We start from the raw sequence: 26930 nt of genomic DNA on the forward strand, positions 1-26930 counted from the left end.
TGGTCATAAATGATGAAAAACAAGGATTTGAAAAAAAGACCAAAATGACTCCGAGACGATGGGCTATAGCCCATGGTCTCGGAGTGATTCTCGTCTTTTTTTCAAATCCTCAAAAATGATGCAAAACGGCATGCTATAGTATGCCGTTCGAGACCATGGGCTATAGCCCATCGCCATGGTCATAAATGATGAAAAACAAGGATTTGAAAAAAAGACGAAAATGACTCCGAGACGATGGGCTATAGCCCATGGTCTCGGAGTGATTTTCGTCTTTTTTTCAAATCCTCAAAAATGATGGAAAACGGCATGCTATAGTATGCCGTTCGAGACCATGGGCTATAGCCCATCGCCATGGTCATAAATTATGAAAAACAAGGATTTGAAAAAAAGACGAAAATGACTCCGAGACGATGGGCTATAGCCCATGGTCTCGGAGTGATTTTTGTCTTTTTTTCAAATCCTCAAAGATGATGCCAAACGGCATGTTATAGTATGCCGTTCGAGACCATGGGCTATAGCCCATCACCATGGTCATAAATGATGAAAAACAAGGATTTTAAAAAAAGACGAAAATGACTCCGAGACGATGGGCTATAGCCCATGGTCTCGGAGTGATTTTTGTCTTTTTTTCAAATCCTCAAAGATGATGCCAAACGGCATGTTATAGTATGCCGTTCGAGACCATGGGCTATAGCCCATCGCCATGGTCATAAATGATGAAAAACAAGGATTTGAAAAAAAGACCAAAATGACTCCGAGACGATGGGCTATAGCCCATGGTCTCGGAGTGATTTTCGTCTTTTTTTCAAATCCTCAAAAATGATGCAAAACGGCATGCTATAGTATGCCGTTCGAGACCATGGGCTATAGCCCATCGCCATGGTCATAAATGATGAAAAACAAGGATTTGAAAAAAAAGACGAAAATGACTCCGAGACGATGGGCTATAGCCCATGGTCTCGGAGTGATTTTCGTCTTTTTTTCAAATCCTCAAAAATGATGCAAAACGGCATGCTATAGTATGCCGTTCGAGACCATGGGCTATAGCCCATCGCCATGGTCATAAATTATGAAAAACAAGGATTTGAAAAAAAGACGAAAATGACTCCGAGACGATGGGCTATAGCCCATGGTCTCGGAGTGATTTTTGTCGAGACGATGGGCTATATGGGCGATGGGCGAGACGATGGGCTATAGCCCATGGTCTCGGAGTGATTTGAAAAAATCACTCCGAGACCAGGATTTGAAAAATCCTGGTCTCGGAGTTGAAAAAAAGACGAAAATGACTCCGAGACGATGGGCTATAGCCCATGGTCTCGGAGTGATTTTCGTCTTTTTTTCAAATCCTCAAAAATGATGCAAAACGGCATGCTATAGTATGCCGTTCGAGACCATGGGCTATAGCCCATCGCCATGGTCATAAATGATGAAAAACGAGGATTTGAAAAAAAGACGAAAATGACTCCGAGACGATGGGCTATAGCCCATGGTCTCGGAGTGATTTTCGTCTTTTTTTCAAATCCTCAAAAATGATGCAAAACGGCATGCTATAGTATGCCGTTCGAGACCATGGGCTATAGCCCATCGCCATGGTCATAAATTATGAAAAACAAGGATTTGAAAAAAAGACGAAAATGACTCCGAGACGATGAGCTATAGCCCATGGTCTCGGAGTGATTTTCGTCTTTTTTTCAAATCCTCAAAAATGATGCAAAACGGCATGCTATAGTATGCCGTTCGAGACCATGGGCTATAGCCCATCGCCATGGTCATAAATGATGAAAAACAAGGATTTGAAAAAAAGACGAAAATGACTCCGAGACGATGGGCTATAGCCCATGGTCTCGGAGTGATTTTCGTCTTTTTTTCAAATCCTCAAAAATGATGCAAAACGGCATGCTATAGTATGCCGTTCGAGACCATGGGCTATAGCCCATCGCCATGGTCATAAATGATGAAAAACGAGGATTTGAAAAAAAGACGAAAATGACTCCGAGACGATGGGCTATAGCCCATGGTCTCGGAGTGATTTTCGTCTTTTTTTCAAATCCTCAAAAATGATGCAAAAGGGCATGCTATAGTATGCCGTTCGAGACCATGGGCTATAGCCCATCGCCATGATCATAAATTATGAAAAACAAGGATTTGAAAAAAAGACGAAAATGACTCCGAGACGATGAGCTATAGCCCATGGTCTCGGAGTGATTTTTGTCTTTTTTTCAAATCCTCAAAGATGATGCCAAACGGCATGTTATAGTATGCCGTTCGAGACCATGGGCTATAGCCCATCGCCATGGTCATAAATGATGAAAAACAACGATTTGAAAAAAAGACCAAAATGACTCCGAGACGATGGGCTATAGCCCATGGTCTCGGAGTGATTTTCGTCTTTTTTTCAAATCCTCAAAAATGATGCAAAACGGAAAACTATAGCATGCCGTTCGAGACCATGGGCTATAGCCCATCGCCATGGTCATAAATGATGAAAAACAAGGATTTGAAAAAAAGACGAAAATGACTCCGAGACGATGGGCTATAGCCCATGGTCTCGGAGTGATTTTCGTCTTTTTTTCAAATCCTCAAAAATGATGCAAAACGGCATGCTATAGTATGTCGTTCGAGACCATGGGCTATAGCCCATCGCCATGGTCATAAATGATGAAAAAAGAGGATTTGAAAAAAAGACGAAAATGACTCCGAGACGATGGGCTATAGCCCATGGTCTCGGAGTGATTTTCGTCTTTTTTTCAAATCCTCAAAGATGATGCAAAACGGCATGCTATAGTATGCCGTTCGAGACCATGGGCTATAGCCCGCTGACACCTCTTGCTTCTTGTCCCAGGTTGGTTTTGGTGTGGAATGTGCTAATGTATCCCCTATTCAAAGTCTGATTTCCATTGAGTGTTGGCTTTGTTTAGCAACTAGTGGCTGTGGAGTTTTGGTACAAAATCAAAACAACTTGTCTAATATTTTGGCATGTTTAAACCTCCAGGAAAATCCGTGTTGAGGTTCTTGATCCACTGTCTTTCATTAAAACGTCTTTGTCCTACTGTCCAGTTGGGATTGTGTTGAAGTCCAGACACTTTTAGATCTGCAATGCCATGTGCCATGAAATGTTGGACAATCCTTGTAGTTGTCTTTTTTGCATTGTTAATATTGTACCTGTGTTGTCTCAGCCTTGCAGCTATTGTTTTACTCGTTTCTCCGACATATTGTAAGCCACATTTTTCACATGTGATTAAATAAATACAGTTGCTGGTGCTGGCTGTTATCTGTTGTTTAATCTCCAGCACGCGTTTTGTAGTTCTATTTTTAACTATTTGTTTGGGTTTGAAGTATTCTGGTCTCTGGCGTGCTGGTGTGTTGATTCCTTTTAGCTTGCTCTGTACCAGATAGGCACTGGGGGGACACTGGGGAGGCACTGGGGGACACTGGGGAGGCACTGGGGGGACACTGGGGAGGCACTGGGGGGGTACTGGGGGGACACTGGGGGGACACTGGGGGGACACTGGGGGGACACTGGGGAGGCACTGGGGGGACACTGGGGGGACACTGGGGAGGCTCTGGGGAGACACTGGGCAGACACTGGGGAGGCACTGGGGGGGACACTGGGGAGGCCCAATGGACCCTAGGCCGGTGGTGTACAGGGTTTGATGAGGTCAGATCAACATATGGAATGTCAGAACAGGTGAGCTCCATACAGTATATGGAGATCTAAGGGTGGTAGCGGGGACATTCTCTTGAGTGTACAGGGTTTGATGTGGCCCAGGTAGGGCCGGGCCTTAATTTTTGGGCCTGTTGAGAACTCTAGCTTTTGCCGTCCGCGGCTGCACTAATAACTTTGGGGCAGGCCTGTCTAGAGTTTGAAATTTGAATGGACAGGTATAAGTCAAAAGGGAGACATTGAAGAGGAAGGATGGAAGGGGAAGGATCAACATATGGAATGTCAGAACAGGTTCTGACATATATCCATATATGGAGATGAGGAGATCTAAGGGTTTGAGGTCAGATGTAGAGTTGCTGGCCAATATTGATGACATCAGGGATCTCCATATATGGGCTTAACTGCGACAGGGTCTCCACTGATCTCCATCCCTGATGATGTCACATGATGTCAGGAGACCTGGGCACCATATATGGTGCACACGGGAAATGCACAATTCCATAGTTATAACTGCGACCTTCGGTCGCAATAATATACTATACTAGTATACTGTACTAGTATACTTGGGGAAAGCCCCCAAATATGGTGCTAAGGTCTCGTCGACATCACGTGCCATCAGTGATGTAGATCCCTGATGTCATAGTAAATGCGACCTGCTGTCGCAATTAAGCCCATATGGAGATCCCTGATGTCATCAATAAAGGCCAGATATGTTGATCTGACAGCCATTCCAAAGCTCCAGCGCTCGCATAGCCTGCTGTCACCCATGCACATGCGTGGTCGTTTTCTGGCCTGCATTTTCCACATGTGCCTTTTATAGTGCAAAACCATGAAACTAAATATGTAATTTTTTGTATTATATATATATATATATATATAAATTAGTCCAAATATCATGCAAATCAGTACACATGATCTTTATAGTCATGTGACCCAAGACGGATCTGTTTGATCCATCTACAGCAGGGGTGCCCACACTTTTTTACTTGAGAGCTACTTTTAAAATGACCAGCTCGGCAAGATCTACCCACCAAATCAATTATTATACCATTGCTGAAAATAGTTTAAATATGTACCTGAGGGGGCTTCGGAATAGTAGAGTTCGTGTTACATTCTGTACAGTATAAGACAAATGCACTTGGAATGGGAAATAGAGGGGGAGAATTTTTTTTTAATCGTTTTCTTTTCTTCAATATATTTAAATGAAATACTCTTTAGGGGCATGTCATGTGATCTACCTGCACAGCCTTTGTGATCTACTGGTAGATCGCGATCTACCTTTTGGGCACCCCTGATCTACAGTATGAGCACTCAATATCAATGCACTGACCTGGTGGAGGTCTGTGCTCCGAAGAGCACTTTTTCTAGTTTTTAGTTGATGTTAGTTATTTTTGTTAGTTAAAATTACAATTATTCATAATGACCCATGGCGAACAAATGTTGCGTTACGAAGCAAAAATGAACTCATCTTGAAAGTACATTCAGTGTCAATTTATTTTTCTACAGCCAGAAAAATAGAAAAAAGTAAAACAAAGAACATTCATAACTTGTGTAATTTCTCATGCTTGCACATGTACAGTACGTCTCGATCGGATACAAAGTGTCTTTGAATTTAACATATCGCCACAGTATATTTACAAAAATAACATTAAAACCGCAGTCTCTTTAAAGCCGATCTTCTGAAACATTCATAAAAATAAAGCTTTCTCTGGCACATTTGCTCAAAATGCTCCTATATTTACAGTGAAAGACAGAGATGAGTCCTGTCAAGCTACAGCACAGGAATACAGCCGTAGGACACCATGTTGCTTTGCATTCGAATTCGAAGTTTCAGATATTTGATGTCCGTTATGCTTAAACATAAAATGAGGGAAGAAAAAGTAGACAATAGAATCCTAATCATCTTTCAATATAGGAGAAATGAAACTCCTGACCTAGCATATTTCTTGGCTGACAGAGACTTTATATTGTTAAGTCACTTAAATATAATAATCCACTTGCCTTTTCAATGTTTTAGTGTCACAAAATGATTTCAAAATGTATTTATTGGAGGAATCTGAAGTGGAACAAAAGATTCTAGGATTTTCTGTATAGATGTGAAGAAAAACCTTTTGATCAGTTGGGTTTCATGTCACGAGGTACATATAATGCTCTGGATATAGATACAGTATCTAAAGGTTTGCAGTATTTTACTTCATATTTGCCCATTGACTGGTTTTAAAATAAAACATTTATTTTGGCTGTCTGATACAAAGCTACTATGGGATGAGAAACTTAAGAAAACGATAATACATAATTATGACTGATTTAAAAGAAAAATACAGTCCAAAATGAATTACTGGTCTAACTCATGCGGTTCTGAGCAGCAGGAAAGAAAATATTCTGAAAAGAGTATGGTGGAGGAAATCTAAATTAACAAACAGATGAAAATATATTTCTCAGTATTTCAACATTCAATGTTCTTCAAAAAGAAAATCCAAAAAGAACATACAAATACAGTAAATGCACTTTGGAATCATTTTTGGCACAACTAAAACCTTGTTTAGTGTGAGGACAAGCAAAAGGCACAAATAAGTAAATATTGAGCAAGATTTGGGCATTAATTGCTTCAATGTTGCTGGCTAAAAGATTAACATTGATGAAATTACCATATTCCGTATGAAGTTTAGTTTTCTGCCAAAATTATAAATGTATTTTCAAGGAAGGTTGGGTTTTCACCAAGCACTGAGACATTGTCAGTTTCCCTGACTGTGATGATACAGTAGGAGGTCAATCATTGTAGAATGTTTACCTTGGTATGAGTCATGCTACAAAGAGTAGTTTGGCACTGCTGAAAAGCAAATGACAGAGCAGCATGATACAGGAACAACACAACCCAATACACCAAGGCCCTATTTTATCATCAAAAGTCCTCCAACAGATCAATTCAGCAGAGCAGATGAACTGAGGAGAATGTGCCTCTGTATCTATTTATGTGTGTGTGTCTGAGCAGAACATTGAAACAAAAACAGCTCTAGTCAGACAGCCGATGCTCCAGTGTAGGAGCTTCCACTTAGGCATCTAGCTCTTTGGTTTCCAAGCCTTTATAGTGCATCAGCGGTGGGCGGCTCTGCGACCCTCAGACTGGCCTTGTGCAGCCTAGAGCTGTGATCCCCGCCTCGAACCCAAGATTCTCCCACTGTGTCTCCAGTTCTGGTGACGCATCCTCCCTCTCACTCTGTCAGGTTATCCTCTCTGCAGGCATCTTGACCAGAGGAGACAGGAAGAACAAACGGCAAATTAGGACACAAGAAAGGCAAGCCACATGACAAAACACAGCTGTGGTTATCACTGCTTAAGGGAGGAGGAGTTGGGCTGGTTGTGGTTGATGTGTCACATTTCAGTCACATCACAGGTTATGTTTCCTTTGATGAGGTTATGGCCCAAGCGTACAGCAATCAATCTCAGACATGGCAATGATTCAGTAGTGACATTGAGTGAATCTCTGACATCATTCAGTTACAAGCAGGTTGACACAATAAAACAGGTTGTCAATGACAAAACACAAGCACGATTACAACCCTCTGAGACAGGGATCATACACATGAAACATGTTAATCTGTCATGACATGCACAGTAGTACCTACAGTAGCAGGCAGATGCTTTAGTTTAGCACATGTATTTCAAAGCTCAGAGCAGACTTTTTTTTTCTTTTCTTTATTGAGTAACCAAATATGTGTACCCTTTTTCCCACTTCAGTCATTATGCCAATTATTTCCTCCCCCCACACACACACACACACACACACACACACACACGTGTGTTGTCACTTGCTGCTATACCCTACTAACTCATCTGTCAGTGAGGAGCCCCAAACGGGAGGACATAGCACCTCCGTCCTACTCCAGTAACTCCACCCACCCAACAACACTCTCCACTGACAGGTGACGCGCCGGGCCCGTAGGAGTACATTCTGTGACAAATATCACCCTCCCTGCCGGGCTTCCCTCCCAAGAACACGGGCCAATTGTGTTCGTACAGACGCTTGACCATGCTGGATGCACCGCAGTGGATTCGAAACGTTGTGGTGGGCAGCCAGGCACTTTACCACATGCGTCAACCGAGCGCCTAGCTGTCTCCACCTTGATTTATCAAAATGAAAGGAGTCTATTCTACGCTACATCACACTGCTGGCATCTAGCAGGGCAATCAGACAGACTGGCAACAGCCTCACACCAGGTGGTTGACCAGAGCCATGGCAAAATGCCCGTTTCCTACCTGATACAGGTTTTACAGTGCAGGGTGGGGGAGAAGAGCTCAGAGTCCAGGAGGGGAGGGTGAGTGTGGGGTTAGCAATGCTGGGCATCTATACCTGCTGGGCTGAGAACCAGAGCCTGAAGGATGTCCGACAGGGAGATGATACCCTCGATACTGGAACGTTCATCTACTACCACCAACCTATGGACCTAGAGACAGACAGACACACACGCACACACACAATGAAGCCCCCCCTCAATATATATATTTTTAAGCATTTTTAAGCATTCAGCTGTTGAATGTTCTCCAGTGTCCAACCTGTAGTGCTGTACATAGATTTCATACACACCATTTGACAAATCATTTAATCCTGTGGGTGCAATTAAAAGTTGTCAAATCTATGTTCTACTACATCAAAGGTGGGCAACCACCTCTTTTTGATCGACCAGGTGATTAGACTGGACTTATATATTTCATACTGAAATCCAGTAATACCTGCTATGATTATTTTATAACCATTGCAATATATTTATTCTGTGATGTCAGTGTTAAACATAACGTAATAACTTTCTTTTATAATGTTGAATTTTAACACCACATTATTTTGTAATGTTGAATGTATATGCCATCATAGGTATTTTAAAGATTGCATCAATTATTTCTTCAGTACAGTTTGACTTTTTTTTTTACCAGAATTCATCTTACCTAAATTATTGTCTTATTCTTTAAGTTTAGGTTACGTTTATGATTAAATTACCAATTTATTATTCCATGCTTGTATTATTATAATTAGCAGCCTGTACTAAGACAAACTGTGGTTTACACTAGACAATGCATATACTGGTAGTTTTCAATAAATAGACGGTTATTGATACCACAAGGGAAGTTCAGTTCAGTTGTTGTGACTGTCTGGCACTGGGTGTTCACACCAGGTTTGGAAAATGGCCAATTAAGTGATCTTGCACCCTAAAAGGTTGCCCATGTCTACTTGACAGGTGAAGGTGGAGGAGAGTAAACCTTCTCTGGGATACTTTGCTTCCACTTCACATCACCTTGGCGTCAATCAACACAATCTGCATGCCCTGGTTGACATCGCGGAATGATGTACTGTACAATTTCAAAACCACCGCCATACATGGTTTGGTAAGACAATTTGCGGTAAATTGACAAATATCATAGCTGGAGGGCGGGGGCTTTCAGATAACGGCTACTTTTGCATGTTATGCACAAGTGCTCTCACTTCAGCTCTAACTATCCGGTCCACTATTGTCTCCAGTGTCTCCAGCTTATGGCACTTCATGACTCCCTCGAAGTACTGGCAGCGATGCTTCAGAGCCTTTGTGACGGTAATGTCCAGGTTGTTGTACGTCTTCTCGGCAGCCAGGTTCTACGCACGCACACACACACACACACAGTTTAACTGACATCAACTAAGCTAAAGTAAATAAACACACACAAAAAATGTATGAAACGAAAATTAAAAAAATCACAATCCCAGTCTGATTGCACTCAGTTTGAGCAGAACATAAAACGTAGACTTACTATGACGTCAAATTTGGAGTAAATATCCACAACTTTGCCTGCAAGGAGAAAATATATTTGGGCACAGGAAAAGTGTCAAGAGTGCATTCGTCCTATGGCATATACACACTGTATAATCATACATAGAGCTTCAACATGCAAGAGTTCTTGTATGTACCCGATTCATCAACCACAGGCAGAGCAGACACCCTCCTCTCCACAAAGATATTTAGGGCTTTGATGATGGGCGTGTCAGGGTGGATGAAAGCAATATTGTTGTATGTACCGATCCCCAGTTCGCCAAGGGTTTGTTTCATGAAAGCTGGTTTGGGCATTTCACACACCTGGGAACACATATGCACAACAATTGGAAGGTAAACCGTCATTGTGCAGTTACTTGCCTACAACCCACAGACATGCTAGTCATAGCGCCAATGAACACTAGGTGGCAGCAGATATGACATGAATGAGAGGCAAAAGCACAATTCATTTTCATACTAACAATTTAACCACATTAACCCTGTAGTTCCTAATTTCTTATTTTGAATGTTCAGAAACGTTCCAAGATTTTCTCTCTCTCTCCCTCTCTCTCTCCAAAGATAATGAAAATAACAGATCTACATGCTCACAGCTTGCAGATTGTCATTTGTTGTCATTTGAAGGGCTTAAGTGGTTAATCATCTATCACAGTATTGAATACCATGTGGCTTAAACACTAATGAATCAATAACTCCGGGACTCACAAAGAGCTGCAGGAACTTGAGGATCCTCTTGTGTGTGAGAATATAAAGTGCGTTTCCTGTGACAGGGTCGATGACAGGCAGCCGGTGGATTTTGTTTTTGATGAGAGTGTATACCGCTTCAAAAAGACTACAAGAACGAAAACAGAGCCGTTAATGAGCAAATACACACAGTCAGACAGACAGACGCACACGCGCCAAGTGTAACTTTCAAAAACAGAGAATTCATTAATTATCTACAACGATCAAACAATGTACCTTGCATCAGGTGATATGTTCACAAGAGGCTTAAATGTCGCTTGCAGGTAAACCTCTGTGGAGTATCAGAAGGGAGAGAATGGATTCAATTCTGTGTACATTGTATAAAAACAGCACTGAAAACCGTCACAGAATGCAAAACAAACAGCAAAACAGGCAATGCAGCACTATAAACAAGCTTCTAACCTCTCCATGTCTCAAGCTTATGTTCCTCTAACTCGTATATTTGCACCTGCGAACAAGAGACGCCAATCAGTTCAGAAAGCACACAGATCCTCGATGGGATAAGCAAGTCTCATGCAGACATCAGCTCCTCTCAGGGAGACCTACCATTGGTGACTTGTAGTATCTGTGTAGTATGATGATGAAGTCTGTGATTGTCAGCATTCCTGAAATAGGTCATTGCACAGTCAACAAGCCTTGCAATAATCCACTGAATTTGTTAAGTTTGAGACCAGCCAAGTGTCCACTAATTTAAATAGCCCATCTACAAGCTCACACCATGTCACGATGCAACGTTACACACACACACACACACACACACACACACAATTCACTTTGTCTTTCCACAGCTTTTGAGTGTTTTGTATCAATATAGTGCATCACCCTATAGCTTTCATTATTAAGCACGGGCTGACATTAAATCTTGGCCACAACATGACTCAGCCAATCCAGAACACACCATGACTCAGCCAATCCAGAACACATCATCCTGAGTCATGACGCCAGCGGGCATCAAAATATTGGAAAGTCTTTTACATTTTAACCCATTAAAACCAGAAAAGCATCTGTTGTCATTTTAATTTTTTCTTTGGATATTCAAAAATAGCAGATATAAAGGCTCACACAGCACATTTTTTGAAAATCTTGAAAGTGTGAGAACTACTGATTTAGAAGGCATTTGTAGAATGCCTCAATGGGTTAATGAGTTCTTAATGGGTTAAATGCCCAGACACTATAGATTATAGAATTCAAACCTGATTCTTGGGAACCAATTAAGGTTCTTATGAAACACCATGCTTTGTTGACTGGTGTCCCCCAGGGGTCTACTCTCTCCTTTTCCCCAGTCTTTGCCGGAAATAAATAATCTACAAGCCAGTCATAACACGTCGTGATCGTGTAGATCTGCTACTTTTACTGATAATTTCCCCTATCATGACAACCTCAGAATAGGGATGCTGGGGTTCATGTGGTTAATGAAATGGATAGATAGAAATTGGTAGAATAGAATACTTTTTATTTTCTTTGAATATAAGTAATAACTTCTTCAGATAGGCTATAGGTCATTGAATGAGTAACAGATATCTTAACCTTTCAATAGTTATTGCAGTGCCTAATGGCGCATGGAAATACTAAATGACTTTAGCTCAAAACAATGTTATACGCCACAGGCAAAAAAACAACTCTTGCAGGTTCAAAACACATTCAGCACAATAGCACTTTGTAACTGATGCACCCTTCTAATTCTCTACACGATAGTTATAATTCCTTGAGGCATTCATTAAGACATGCAGATAATTAATAGGCATTTGTGACATTTTCCTTATCTGCTTAATGGTTTTCAGGGCGCTTACCCACAAAGCTTTGTTTCTCTGTATCCCATAGTGGAGCTGCACGTACACCGTTGGCTACCAAAGCAAAGAACGCTTTCTTAACCTATCAAGGACATTGACAAAAACAATTACTAAAGAGCTTAAATGGAAACGGCTGAATAAAGATTTAGCAGTTTTTTCAATATCCCCCAATTATTGCCATGTTTGTTGTACAGTATAATATGTTTTTTGATCAATGCAATCTTTTAATTCCTGGTGGATTTGTTTTGATCTTAGCATTTCCCTTTCATTCAGATAAGGCTGGATGTAGTGAGTGCAGTGGTTGAACTTCTACACATCAAAGAGCTTAAACAACCCCAAGATTACTGGTTAACAGCCTTATGCCAATTTCACAACCATCTTAAAACAAAATTCTCCATGGCCATTGTGGCCAAATGCTACAGAATTCCTGTGGAACATTAACTTCACTTTATGGCACAGTGGGGAAATGTCAATATCACATACTGAATACTGAAACTGCCCACTATGCATAACATTGTGTTTGTGTCTACGCTCACTTGTTCACAAAGGTGTGCTCATCAGTGTGTGTGCTCATCAGCGTGTGTGTGTGTGTGTGTGTGTGTGTGTGTGTGTGTGTGTGTGTGTGTGTGTGTGTGTGTGTGTGTGTGCATGCATGTGTCATCAGAAACAGTGAGAGTGTACAGCTGCACGAGAAGGGATCAGCACTTACTTGCAGTGCCGTGTCAAACACAACCAGCTTTGAGCTAGTGGGGACAATGTCGTAGCACTTGTGCGACTTCATAAAGCGCATGTAAATATCACTCTCCGGTTCAGCAGCTGCAAGGAACAGCAGGAGAGAGAAAAACACATTTAGAGGAAGAGGGAGTGATCCGACAGCTCCTGTGATGCTGGATTCCCTCCCAGAGTCTATAGAACCATTACTGACTTGCTTGCACCACTCAGGGCCACTTAAAAGAGTAAATGGCTGCTCCACCTGACAGAGTCAGACTAGCACTCGAAACAACCATAAAGCACCTGCAATGGAGGCATGTCGAAAACACGACAGACAGAATATGATCTGGACCTATAGGGGTTGTAAACTTGAATTCATAGTGTGTATAGATGCCAACAAAGTTTATATTAAATATATTAAACAAACATAAATGCTGCACTGTAATAAATTGCATAGGTGCATATAGGCACATGCCAGCATTTAAGTATAATTTTGTTTTAACCATTTGCTATTATGAAAGAGATGCCTGTTGCAATGCTGCAGGAAGTGCGACTTTCACTGCATAGTGCATTGCATTGCATGAAGACATCTGTTGTGGTTCAATGTGTAAACATTTACTCGTAAAAGGTCGCTCACGATAGACACAGTTAAAAGATCAATAGGCTACAATATAGTACTACTGCTATGATGACAGACAATGAACGGACAAAGTGCACTGTAGAGGGAATCCCTCAATTTGTGACATAATGCTGCCATGACAGAGGATGGATCCCCTGGCTGATCTCACTAGAGAGGATTTTGCAGACGTGCGCTGCATTAATAATGGGGCTCTTTAAAACTGGTCTGATCCGTTTTTAAACCCATCGAAATGTAGCTATTTGGCTATTCTGCATCTCTGTTGTCATACTTCGCTCATGCAGACATGAGTCATGTGGGACAATAATAGATCAGAGCCATCTAGCAGTGAAAGGAAACTCGAGTAAAAATAGAAAATTGCCCTGCTAATTATAAAAAATAAATAATGCACTTACCATCATCGTCTAATTCAAGTTTCTCCAGCATGCCTTCGAATAAACCGTAGACCTGCAATAGGAAGCAGAAGTTTCAGTCAGTCAGTCACTGAGTCAGGAGGACCTCGTCTGCCTGTAGCAAAGACCTCACGACGTGCACGCTTTGAACGCACGACAAAGTTTGCTGTAAATTATAAGCAGGGTGCAGCGACTTTCCCCAACGTCCACTCCCACAGTCCACTAGTCTCCCACACAGAAGCGCAAGCCCCAACCGTCACGTCCCACGTGCGGTCTTCTTCAATGCGACGCACTTCACTCACGTGGAAGCGATAGAAATTGATTGTCTATACAAACCTTGCCGCTGTGAACTTTATTGCTAAATTTGTATTAGGACGATGCACAGCACACCCCCACAACACCAAGTGGAACGGTCCAAAATCCATTTGCTGCAGTGTGGGGCAACCGATGCCTACACACTGGTCATACTAACCACTACTACAGAGGTGTGTGGTGTGGGTCTGTGGGAGCGTAATGTTTCAGCAAGAAAACAAATCCAGTTCATAAACACGATCCGGCAATTTTCTGCATCTCCCAGCGTATTTGGCTGTAAGTTACACGCAGTGGGAGAAATAATATTATCCCTGTTTTGTCACAGAGGCTGACTGACTGCATGTAACCGACTGAGAGAGAACGCAGCCACCATCATGCGCTGCCTGCGCTGAGTAAAGACACACCCCTCCATGCAGAACCAGCTAGGTCGCTTCACCATATTAGGACATTCCTTGTTACCTAGTAGTAGCAACAAGCTACACACACACACACACACATCCTGTACAGTGTACATCCATGATGATACCTTCATCATGGTTTTTCCAACAGGAGGAAAACTATTATGCATTATATTTAAATAGTACTAGCTATAGGCCTATAAAGTGACGTAGAAGACTGTTCAGCTTAAACAACAAACACCCATCTCATTTGCCCCTAGTTTATTATACAAAAGAAGTAGGCCTGAGCACAAAACAACAAAAAAAGCTAAACAAAAAAAAACATGCCGAGTCATCTTGAGTCGTTTCTTGTTCGCATACAAAACCAGCATTCATGTTGAAACCTTTTTTGTGTGCCTGGCCTTTATTTCATGAACCCACAGTATACATAAAGTATATAACGTCTTATAGGCCTCCTCTGGGATTCCCCATTGTTACCATGAGTCACAATGGTGACACAGCGCTTCTCCAGCCAAAAGTACTGCACCTTCATAAATCTTTCTTTGCTGCATCACAGTTGGGATACATCCTGCCCTGCTGTCACAGGGAACACCCCCAACATGCACACGTACATAGCTTTCCCCAAGAAAGGGTAATTTAATTAATCCACTGGATTGGATTTAAAATTATAGCAGTTTATCGAGTGAGACCTGTATTTATGGTGGGGCGTACAGGGAGGGTTTTAGAGAACATCCTTCTATGAAGAGGGAAAAGAGCGAGAGAGAGAGAGAGAGAGAGAGAGAGAGAGAGAGATTGAGAGAGAGAGAGAGAGAGAGAGATTGAGAGAGAGAGAGAGAGAGAGAGAAGAGAGAGAGAGAGAGAGAGAGAGAGAGAGAGAGAGAGAGAGAGAGAGAGAGAGAGAGAGAGAAGACGCATGACTCCCATACACAGCCTTGAGTGTAAGTATCAACAAAAAGACGAGGTTGGTGATGAAATATTGATTTGCCCTTTCAGGCCACTATTGCTCAAAGTGAGCAGTCTGAGACCAGAGTTGACGCAATCATTCTTCATGAGACCACACGTCACCACAGTACATCGCACAGTAATTGCTTGGACAGCACACATATAGTATCACATAGCCCTGAAACATGACTGTCATAATCATGACAGTCATGACGCAACTGAAGCCAGTTCATACGCGATCGCTACATTTACACAGAAAACGTGTACATAAACAATCAGATTTCAAATATAAAGTCCTCGCCACGTGTGCCACGGGTGTTAGCAGGCCCGGTTCTTCCTACAGGCCGACGAAGCAGCCGCTTCGAGCGCCTGCTTCGTCTGCCCAGTGTCCCCCCAGGGCTCGAAAAATGCTGCTTAGGGCGCCAGATTGGTCAGGACCGGCCCTGAGGCTGGGTGTTAGGAATTTGCTGGGACAGTGATTAGCATTGCTGCATCCCGCATTGTTTAATAAAAATATTTTTTATCCGAGCACCCCGGGTACTTTTCTCAAACGGGGTTCGTTTGGAAAATTCACAGTTGCACACTGGGAGCGCCTATTAGTCTGTATTGGCAGTGCGGTAAGTGTGCCTATATCGAACACAGTGTGCCACACTCCTCTCAACAGACAGGGGCACGTAGTTGAAAGCCAATGGCAAAAAAAACCCAGCTCGGATAAAAATGCCTTTTATTAAACAACGCGGGATGCAGCAATGGTAATCGCTGTCCCAGTATATTTCTAACACCCGTGGCCCATGTGGTGAGTACTGTATATTTGAAATCTGAATGTTTATGTACACCTTTACAATGTAAATGTAGCGATCGCGTAAAACAGGCGGAAGTTAAGCCATGACGCTTGTGAAGTACGAGCGTCATGTGAACCATGGCTAAGTATCACACAGCTCCCCAGCTGCACAGAGATGCATTCTAAACAACAGCTCCCCAGCTGCACAGAGATGCATTCTAAACAACAGCTCCCCAGCTGCACAGAGATGCATTCTAAACAACAGCTCCCCAGCTGCACAGAGATGCATTCTAAACAACAGCTCCCCAGCTGCACAGAGATGCATTCTAAACAACAGCTCCCCAGCTGCACAAAGAAGCATTCTAAACAATATCATTGCTGATGAAGAAGTTTCAAAGCCAAATAAAATGCAACCTAGATCTAGGGCTGATTCAGCAAGACCACTCATTTGTAACCACTAATTCTATTGAGGGCAATGCAGAAACAATATTTTTTCACACACTGTTTAGAGTCTAAACTTTAGACAGACAGATGTTGTGAATACGCTCTTGTTGACACACAATTGGAAAAGCATCCGATCTCAAATCAAAAGAATTATAGCCACATCCAGTCTTTGGTTTCCCCAAAATTCACATTATTGTGAGTAATTATTCAGAATAAAGTAGCACATGACATCTTGGATTAATAATAGCCATTTCAACAGTTGCACTGCCTGTGTAATTTGATAAACCATTAGCCTCGGAGACCACAGGCAAATAAACCAGTAAAAAGCAGTTAAAAAGATGAGAGTACAGCATATGACTCACATGTTGTGAGGTAGTGTTGGCTGGGACAGGGCGAGGGCTGGTGGAGGAGGGAATAGGGGGTTTGGCAGAGGGGAGGCTGAGTTGCTGTCCTGTGTCAGGGGGAGACGAGAGCGAGCGAGAACGGGAGCGAGAAGAATCCAGGCGTTCGAGAGCAGGTGCACTCTGCTGGGCCTCCAGGGAGAACAGAGGGGTGCTGGGGGCCTGGGTGGGCGTGGTGGGAGTAGAGGTGAGTCCAGAGGCTGTGGAAAGATGAAGATCAAGGATGAGTTGCAAAAGTTAGCGCGTTCTTCTCTTCTCTTAACATCAGATGGTCAACTTGCAGCTTTTGACTTCTGCATTAGCCTTCAAACTGGTGCGACTCATTATGTTCAACTGAACTAAATCAGTGTACTGTGAAAGGTAACTGAAATTGGCTCGTTTGGAAAAACTTTTACTGTGTATTGTGTACACAGTACACAAAACATTATTTTCCTCTCTTGCGCATGATCTGCATCTATGCCCCTCCAGTCTGCGAACAACAGGCAATTATTGGTGTATTAAAACCAAGCAGGTCTAGTGAACAGCTGTCTATGAAACAGGACCTCGTGCAGGCTCTGGCAGTGTCAGGTTGAGGGCGTCAGACACATGACAGCCCTCACATGCCCCTAAGCATGAACGTCATGGCGTTACGCAGGGTGACATGAGATACTCCCGACCCCCATATCAGTCTGTGAGAGATACTGATCTGCATGTGTTTCAAAAAAACAATGCTATTTGAGCAAACAATGCTATTTGAGCAAACAATGCTATTTGAGCAAAGGGAGTCTACTCCGCGCGTGCCTCAGGCTCAAGCCTGAAACGGCTAGTCCGGTACATCACAGGAACAGGGGACAACAGTTGCAGAAGGAGAAGACGCTGGAGAAGCTCGGACAATTCATGCCTTAAGTCATTTATTTTTACATTAGCACCTAAATAAAAGGCTTGAATTGTCTGAGCTGCTCCAAACAATACTGTTTGTACTGTTATGAGTGCAGTGTGCCTACGGGAACACTGTAAGGTAGTGGTCACTGGTTCAACATGTAGTCTGGGGACTGTCAGGGGTTGATAGTTACCAAATGGACCCTGATGGGTCTGTAACTCCAAAAGCGCATAAATGGAGCCATATGGATCACTATGGGTCCATTTAGTTCCATTTGTACACTCCCAGAGTTAAATAACACTGATGATTTTATAGTGCAGAGAAAAACAAAAACAAAACAAAACAAAAACAAAACAAAATCAAATAGGTTCCTAATGCATATCAAATCTTTGAAATTAAAATTTGAGAATCACTTGTTTAAGGAAAGCAAATTCATGCAAGTATGGCAGAAAAAATTAAACAACATCATCACTAAATGTTACATTTGGTTGGTTTGGTCACATGAATATGGTCATAAAAGAAGCTCGTGAATTCGTAATGGTATAACCAACACTTAACTCGTCTGCATGTTCCAGAATTCTAAACCATAATATTTAAAATCCTCCATTGGGCCAACACACTTAGTTTCCTAATAAGTCACACATTAGTACAGTAATACTAAGTATAAGTCTAGACAGTTCACTGGCTGTGCCCAAAGCGGGCCTCATTTGATCCTTGTGTGCAGTGGACCTTGAGTTATTAGGCCTAACTTTAATCTAAAAATGTGCAGTAGCAGTTACCATAATTTGTCCCTGCTGTTGTGTCAGAAGCCATGGAAAACATCATATTTACGATGATCTCTTTTCACTTTTTTGTTTTACACCTTGGTAAAACAGAATCCATTCTTTTTGGGTCCAAACATTCCCATATGCAAATGCAAATGACTTCAAGGGTAAAGTTGACATTTTAGTAATCTCTACGTTACCTATTTGGCTTGTATTCTTGACAACAAACTGACAGGTGAAAAAATGGCATCAAAAGATTTTTGTCAACAAAAGTGCTCTTACCGGAGCCCTCATTCAATCCCACTTTGACTATGCTTGCACCTCAGTAACCTGTCATTGTTCCGACTGCTCATTAGTCCAACCCATTACTAACCCTATCCCAAATCCCAGTGGCGTGCACATACACTAGGGGGTGCTAGAGCACCCCCTGCCCTTTTGGCAATGTGCCCTTTTGAAAAAAAGAAAAAAAACTTTTTTTTGTATACAGTGTACACTGTACAGTATGTGGACCATGGTGACATTGATCAATTATTGATAAAAGAAAAAGCTTCCAATATATTATTTAGGCCCCAAAATCTATAAATCTCACACTATTAAGGCAACCGGCCGGTTCCACGCGCTGCACAAGGTGCCCTTTTTTCACTTGAGCACCTGCCCCTCTAAATGTCTGTGCACGCCACTGCCAAATCCTAACCCTAAGCATAACCACACACGGAAGCCACGGGGTGAGTCTTAACCGGCCACATAGTCTGACTAACGGGATGTCGGAACTAATGCACGTCAGACTAATGTGTGCCCCCTTGAAACAATCCCTTAAAAAATGTGGATCACTGGCGTCTTTCAAAACCATATATCAGGAGACTGAAAGGGAAGATAAGCACAGTTTCCAATAGAAAGGAATTAAGTGTCATTCAGTACTGCAGACATATTGTCTTTTTGCTCCTTTGTACAGTGTGTTTGTATGTTGTTGATATGTATAATTGTGTTATTTTTATGCTATGTTGATTGAATACATACGACCACAATGGAAACAAGTCCCCAGGACTTGTTTGTGTTATGCTTTTAGCCTAAATGTCTGACTGTACCTCTGCTGTTTACACTTTTGATTAATACAGTATTCAATCAATCTCTCTAAATTCTATTGTTCTTTGAAATGACTGTTACAATGGAGTCTGTAGTTTCAGCTACAGACAGCATTTTCATAAAGGAGGACTAATGTGATTGTGAACAGTGATTTGTCTCACATCGTGGAAGCTTGTTCGCGACTCTCGAGTCTCCACTATCTCTTGACATTTAGCTGGCTCATACCAGCCCTCTTTGGCCTGCTTTGCTTCTGCCGTGTTGCCTTCTTATTTTAGCCACGCTGTTGTGGCACATTCCACAGTAGATAACCTCCACCCACCCCACCCTGGCCCTCCTCAGCTTGGTGGGGGCAAAATGGGGCAGGCTAGAAATTGCAGGGTAACAGGAAATGGATGCATCTTCAATATACCCATATAATCAACTTGCTTCATGAGTGGTAATCAGATATCTAGTGCATACCGTATATACTGTACATAGTGAAATGCAACACTCTGTATGACAGTATTAAGGCAGAGCATTGAAAGCCTGTCCAACAACATACCAATGTACATAGGTTGAGCAGATGCATTGAATATCTGTGCAAGGCAAGTATAAAGGGCACCCCTGAATAATGATTAGTGTCTCTCCTGTGTAACACTGGCATATGTGGTTCAAACCCAAACAAGCAGAGCTAGTCTAGAGCGGCAATTCATGCCAAGGACCTCAAAATAATTACAGCCTATGGCTAAGGAACATCTATTGTTCATCTACAAGCCGACAATGCATTGCATCATGATGCGTTTTGAGCTTGTAGCACTGCTATTTTTGAGAATCTTGGAAAATAATTTGACAATGACATGCCCAAAGTGAGGATGCCAGGTGGTTGAAAGCGGTATACTGGCGCAATAGTATTCATGAATTTGAATTCAATGTTCTTTAATTTCCCCCTCGTTTCCAATTTCCCGTTGGCCGCCTAACTGATGTAGATTCTATCTAGAGCATAGGTTGTGCTGCCGTGTGACGATTGGGTACTCCCCTGAGGAACATCAGGGCCAAGGGTGTTGTCAGCCACGTGGGGGCTGTAATGACTCTGAGAGCAACGTGATCCTCGCTGGTTGACGTCAGAGCAATAGCCACCACATATCCTCCAGGGTAGACATCGCTGGCCAGCACTAAGTGTGTGTTTATAGGTGTTTGTGGCTTTGCAGCAATGAGCAGCACGACATGCCATGACCCCAATTAGTAACAACTTATTTATATCAATGCCATTTCCTAGGCTACTATCCAATATTATACAACGGCTCATTTCAATGAAGCAATCCGATTTAGTTGAAATGCTTCGAACGAGCATGATGGAACCGCTATTTAAAACGTACAAATCGGCTGTGCTGTGTCTTGCTGCTCTCCCAGAGGGTTGCTAGGCTACCTAGTGACATTTCCGGTCGTGGTAGCTACATCTGTCATTAAAAAAGTTCTTTAGCAAATTGAGTTGTTTTTTGAGGGGCACTAGCCCCTCCTATGCTCAGCTTTCCAGGTCTGTGTGAACACAAACATTAGCTGATGAGTGGCTGATCACCCCATAGCGATGATTTGATTGGCTGAGCAAAGTACATATTGAAGATAAAAGTGAGGGCAGAAAAGTGAAGACGGCAAAAGTGATTGGCTGGAATGACATTTGTGATGATTTGATTGGCTGAGCACGGAATGTGATGATGTAATGTAATGTATGATGATGTATGATGATAAGAGCGCCCCTAACGGGTGTGATTTAAAAAAAAAGGGTAACTGTTGTATAATTGAAATATTACACTTGAGCGTTGTGCTTTAATCATTAAACGGCACGTCTGCGCTGCCTACGGAACTCGCCTATCTGCTCGTTCCTGCTGCAACCCAGGCGCGCAATGACGCTAAAGCACACCCTCTCGCGTAATATTGCTTAATTGACTTCCTGTGAAGAGAAAGCGTCTTCCTAGAAACTAGGTATAATTTCTTTATTTCATAAAGGACAGGACTTAAATGTATTTGGAATACACATTTCAATAACCTTTGAGTATTTATCATTTTTATTTCACTTTTCAGAATTAAATTAAAATGTAGTTTTAAAATTAATCTATACCACTGGTTCTCAATGTGGGGTCTGGGGGGACCCTCGGGGGTCCTTGAAGGGCTTCCACGGTATGGGAACTGCAACGGCCTCAAACGGAAAGCCCTACAGAGAGAGAGAGAGAGAGCGGTGCAGATGGCCCAGTGCATCGTGGGAGGTGAGCTAGCTTCCCTCCCTCCAGGAATGATGTGAGAAGCAGTGTGTAATCAAGGCTCAGTGAATCGTTAAGGACACTCACCACCCCAGCCACAATCTGTTCTACCTTTGTATCAGGAGATGCATAGTGCATACCACCAGATTCCTGAACCGTTATCTCCTGGCTAGCAACAGAATGATGTGCCGAGCCCGCCAGGTGGCCCTGACAACATACAGTAGCCCGCCACACTTTCTTCTTAAAACTCACCTTTTCTCTCTGTCTTTTAATGCCATCTGATTTTAATTGGTTACGTATTCTTGTTGTTTATGTCTCTTCCTTGTATACAGTACATCCTATGTGTCTGATCCGTTTTTCTTTTCTAAGCCATTTTGGGCGGGAACCCCATTTGGTGTTTCAAGCATTATGTTATACTTTAGCTATTGCAAAATATAAAAATATTTTTGAAAAGTCGTGAAAATGTGGCGCAAATATTTGAATATATATTTCAGAGCGAACATTTTTAACTAAAATATTGGGTTCTGGGGGGTCCCACGAACTACATATTTTGAGATGGGGGTCCGTGGCCCAATAGAGATAATTCTGGGGGTCCTTGACATGAAAAAGGTTGAAACAAGGGTTTTTTCAGAAAAATGTTTAGAAGCCTTTTTTTTAATCGACCTCAGTCCAAAATGGGTTAATTAATTTGCTTGATGTAATTTTACCATGTTTACTTTTTCTACTGTAAAGCACTTTGGTCAATTTCAGTTTGTGTGAAATGTGCTATATAAATGTTGATGTTTGATTTCTGTATAGTATAGACTTTAGAGGTGCTCTGCTGCTGCTGTATTCAAACCGCCATCATTATGTTTACAATGACATGCCTGATAATGATATATGCTGCTACATTGTGTCTCACCTGCACATGAGCCTACTGGTCTATGTCTAAGGTATATGTTCTTTTACTATTATATTGCTGCACCTTGTGTATATACTGTATCTGCTCAGAAACCTTGTATCTTCATACTTCAATTTACAGATTTCTTATTAAGGCCTTACTTCATTATACAAGAGTGCCATATTGAAGTAGTGAAAATAGTCCATCTACAAGCTTGTAGATTTTTATTTAAAAAAAAACTAAAGTTATAAAATACTTGAACAAAAGAGCCATATTTTAGTTTCCACTCGACAGCAACAATATTTTATTCAGCTGCTATTATAACTGCCTCATACGTAAATTATATATATCTGACCTACTTGTAAATACAGTATACCTGACCCGTTCTCTTGTTCCTCCTTTCCATTTCTATTCCCTTTCCTGAAAACTAGAAATTATGGGAGCTTGGACAAAAAAGTAACCCTTTTACACCTGTGAACCTGTGAAGTGACGTTGAAGTTGGGAGGCCCTTTGGTTCAATTTGTACACTCTCAGAGTTTAATTAACACAGGATTGTACAGTGTAGATTGGGGTCCTAGAGATAAAAAAATATAAAACGGGGGTCTGTGGCCAGTTTTACAAACACAGGATATGATGTTATTACCCAAAGTGCCTTGGACTCTGCATGGCAGGGGCGTCGTCCTCCCTGAGCCAAGCTTGGGCCTGACCGTATACCTGAATGATGGGGATGATAACATGGGGGTCTGTGGCCTAGGTCTACATATCACCTACATGCGCCGAGATGTCAACATTGACAGACACAACTGTCAATCCATCCTTTTCTCTTCTATGTTACCACAGAACAGTTTACCCCCTTCTTCCCTTTCTTTCAAAAACTGCCCCTCCAGAGCATGGAAGAGCAATAGTGGACGATGGGAAAATAAGCGGTGTCACCACGGGCACTCCCCTTTTTCTAGACCAGCTTTACAAGACAAACTGGTAATTTTTTTTTTTAAATATATTTTAGGGGCAAGTATTTTGTAATACATTTTGATGTATTTTGCCCGTCTCTGCTAACATACAGTATAAGGGTGAATTTGAAATAATTGATTTAATGTATTAAATCTAGAAGCTCACAACGCGAAGTGATGCAACCCATTGTGAGTGAGCTTGGTATTTTTGTATGACACCGTCGTACGACATAGTATTAAAAAAAGCTTAAGTGGTTAATCAGACTAATCAATTTAGCTGATTAATAAAATAAGTCAAGTTTATTGATATTTAAAAAATTAAGAAATATATGATAAAAGACTTGGGATGATTCAATTAATCGCAAAAGTAATGAATAGAATCTTTCTCTCTAGGACTAGGTCCTCCTCAGACCATCGTCCATCGTCGCTTCTAGTCATCCCGGTTCTCCATACATCTGGCCGGTTCGTTATGAATAGAATAATCTCAAAGAAAATAATAATGTAGTGACTCCTTATGCAGTATATACGTCTTTCTAGATGGGCACACAGTGTTCTCCTTGGCCTGTACTGTAACATAAGACCATTTGTGTTCTTTCTTGATACTCATACTGTATGTATCACAGAGCCCCTATAAACACCACGCCTGGAACTGTCATGGAGTAATCTTGGCGATTAGGGTTCAAGGACTGGTCGGCCAAGCTGAAGGTGTCATCAAATGAATAAAATACAACACTATGCCTATGTCACTATGTCACATGTCTTTATGATGAACACCACATACTGCACCACATGGCCGTACATCACTGTGACAGCACTCTGGCCCCTCACTCACTCACTGGAAGTGAGCCAGGGTCTGAATCAGGAACTGTGAAGGTCATGGTTCACGCTTTGAGTCGAGTAGTTGATTGGTGTCACATTAAGGGTGTTAACTCTGAATTTGATTGATTTTTTTTTTCTGTGAAAGGTTATATGGTGTAGTGGGTGGGAGAAGGGGGTGGGTTGGATGGTGACAGGGGGGGGGGGGGGGGGGGGATCTTTAAATGGATTTCTACGGTTAAAATGTTTTGCTTTTAAATATTGTGGACGCCAGGAAGAGTATATGGTGCATTTATATAGCATCTTTACTAAAAGTGCATTACATTCACCCATTCACACACACGTTTGAGGACCACTGCTGTAGAGTTATGTGTTATGTCTGAGTTGCCCTGATGAGGGTCAGATGTGTGCTGTCTATTTTAATGAAGTTTGACGTTTTCAAAATAGAGCAGCTATTCCAAAGGGACTGAGTGATGTGGGCCAGGAACAATGACAATGGATTAACACTTGATCCGTGCAGACTGGCACATCTAGTAATACTTAATTGAATACATATAGATGTATACAGTATAAATCTATAGATGTATACAGTATAAATCTTTTGCTGATATATTCCATAATAAAACTACAGCATTAATTAAATAGACTGCATGTAGCACTGAGCTGTACTGTATGTGTCATAGATCTACTACCTCTGGCCAGTGGCCACAGCTAATGCTTCTCAGAGCTCTTCCAATTTGGCCCGTGTCCTTTAAATGCACAGTATGTGAATGCATTGCATGCGTTTGTGAAACAAGAGACAGTTCAACAAAGTGCCCAGTACCCGAACTATGAGAACCTCAGGCCACTGGTAAAGCCCGATTTATATTTGGTTAGCCGATCTACAAGCTCAAACAACACACCGCGCTGCGACACGCTGTGAGCTTGTAGATCGTCTATTTCCGGTGCAAGACACTGGCACGCAACTAAGTATAAACCAGGTGTCACATTCCTCAGCGCCCTCAAATACTGTATATACGCTGCTTATAGTTTTACCTGCTTCCTTTCTTCACCAGATTACCAGGGAAGAGGGTGGTCAGTAGGTGATACATCTGCACTTTCTACAATGTCCCAACACACAGTGAGGCTCAATTTTAAAATCTGTGTCTTGCACTAATGAATACTACATTAAATCAATCTGTGCCCATTATCTCAATATGCCCAGACCATCCACGAACAGAAGGTGTCCTCAGAAAGCCTCGCTGCATGTAACTAGATGTGCTAAAGGCGCATAATGAATATTATGGGAGTTTGTATGGTCGTGTACTGTAGAGATCTGAATGATGTGAAAATAGGTCACTGGATGTAGTCACATGGACCTTGTGCAATAGCCAGAGGACAGTTTTACTGTGGATAATAAGCAACACAGTAAAATCCAGGATGTTAATATAACTAACTTCAGAGTGTCGGAGTTAAATGAACACTCCAGATTTTGCACACAGGGATCATGTGAAGAGCGCAGGACATTACCCGTCAGACAAGAGGTTTCAGACTGACGTCTCGCTCCAAGTCCATCTTGCTCCTTGCGCTTCTTGCTCCTCCTCAGGCTGCCAAACCTCTTCATGGAAAGTAGCGGCTTGCAGATTCAAAACTTAATTTGACCATGACCGTCCGGGGTCACAACAGGGGCTCAGTGATGGCCCAAAACAGAGAGTCAAACGAGAGTTATTCCATCTGTCCCAAGTTTACACAACAAGGCGAATCAAGGAAACTTAGCTGACAGCTGTATCCTAACCAAGGTGAGCACAGATTGCAATCTTTTGGGGTTTGTGGACAGAGCTGGTCCTGTCGGGCGTCGGTCCTCTTCAGTCAACGGACAGAGAAGACGGTCTGACGTTTTCTTCTGGCTTCATATACAGTAGGTCTTTAGCAGCTAAAACAATCTGAACAATCTTCCATGAAGAGGGTCATTGATTCAGATAACGTCTTTCTTCAAGCCGGTAATCCTAGTTAGGAACAGACAATGATAAATTACAGTGCGTCACAAAATGCAGTCCAAGTTTACTTATCCAAAGTCCTACAGAGCCAAGGAGGACCATGCAGTGTGCGATGTCTGTAGCAGCTCATACGCAGCTCGATTGAGAAGGCTACGGGGAGGCATGGAAGCTGGAAATTCTACACGTCCTCTGTGAAAGGTCCCTCTCTCCAGTGATGCAAATAACACCATGATAGAACCTCCCTCCCTCCCACCCACTGCCCCCCCCCACAAGAGCGTTGCTCGCACTGTAGTGGCGTCAGTGCTGTAAATTGTCAGGTGCAGCTGTGGGCGGCGTCTCTTTAATATAGCAAGCGTG

At 42.2% G+C, this 26930-nt stretch overlaps 1 protein-coding gene across 2 annotated transcripts in view; it reads right to left on the reverse strand.

Annotated features, from left to right (window-relative positions):
* Positions 1 to 5133: 5133 nt before the first annotated feature.
* LOC306912505 (5'-AMP-activated protein kinase subunit gamma-1-like) overlaps positions 5134 to 26930 on the reverse strand; it is a 30384-nt gene continuing 8587 nt past the window's right edge. Inside the window, exons 1-14 of one of the 2 annotated variants that reach the window (XM_079488778.1) lie at positions 26107 to 26761; positions 16973 to 17211; positions 13737 to 13788; positions 12703 to 12809; positions 11994 to 12075; positions 10750 to 10808; positions 10606 to 10651; positions 10420 to 10474; positions 10165 to 10291; positions 9600 to 9765; positions 9443 to 9480; positions 9141 to 9287; positions 8016 to 8109; positions 5134 to 6908 (exon numbers count right to left, since the gene is read on the reverse strand). In XM_079488778.1, the coding sequence (XP_079344904.1) occupies positions 6877 to 6908; positions 8016 to 8109; positions 9141 to 9287; positions 9443 to 9480; positions 9600 to 9765; positions 10165 to 10291; positions 10420 to 10474; positions 10606 to 10651; positions 10750 to 10808; positions 11994 to 12075; positions 12703 to 12809; positions 13737 to 13788; positions 16973 to 17211; positions 26107 to 26200 (1338 nt within the window). In that variant the 5' untranslated portion in view covers positions 26201 to 26761 and the 3' untranslated portion in view covers positions 5134 to 6876. Of the gene's footprint in view, positions 6909 to 8015; positions 8110 to 9140; positions 9288 to 9442; positions 9481 to 9599; positions 9766 to 10164; positions 10292 to 10419; positions 10475 to 10605; positions 10652 to 10749; positions 10809 to 11993; positions 12076 to 12702; positions 12810 to 13736; positions 13789 to 16972; positions 17212 to 26106; positions 26762 to 26930 lie in introns of those variants that run through there. The other variant, XM_079488777.1, reaches the window with a different exon arrangement.

The sequence above is a fragment of the Electrona antarctica genome (genome assembly GCF_951216825.1).
Source record: "Electrona antarctica genome assembly, chromosome: 19".
Taxonomy (NCBI): Eukaryota; Metazoa; Chordata; class Actinopteri; order Myctophiformes; family Myctophidae; genus Electrona; species Electrona antarctica.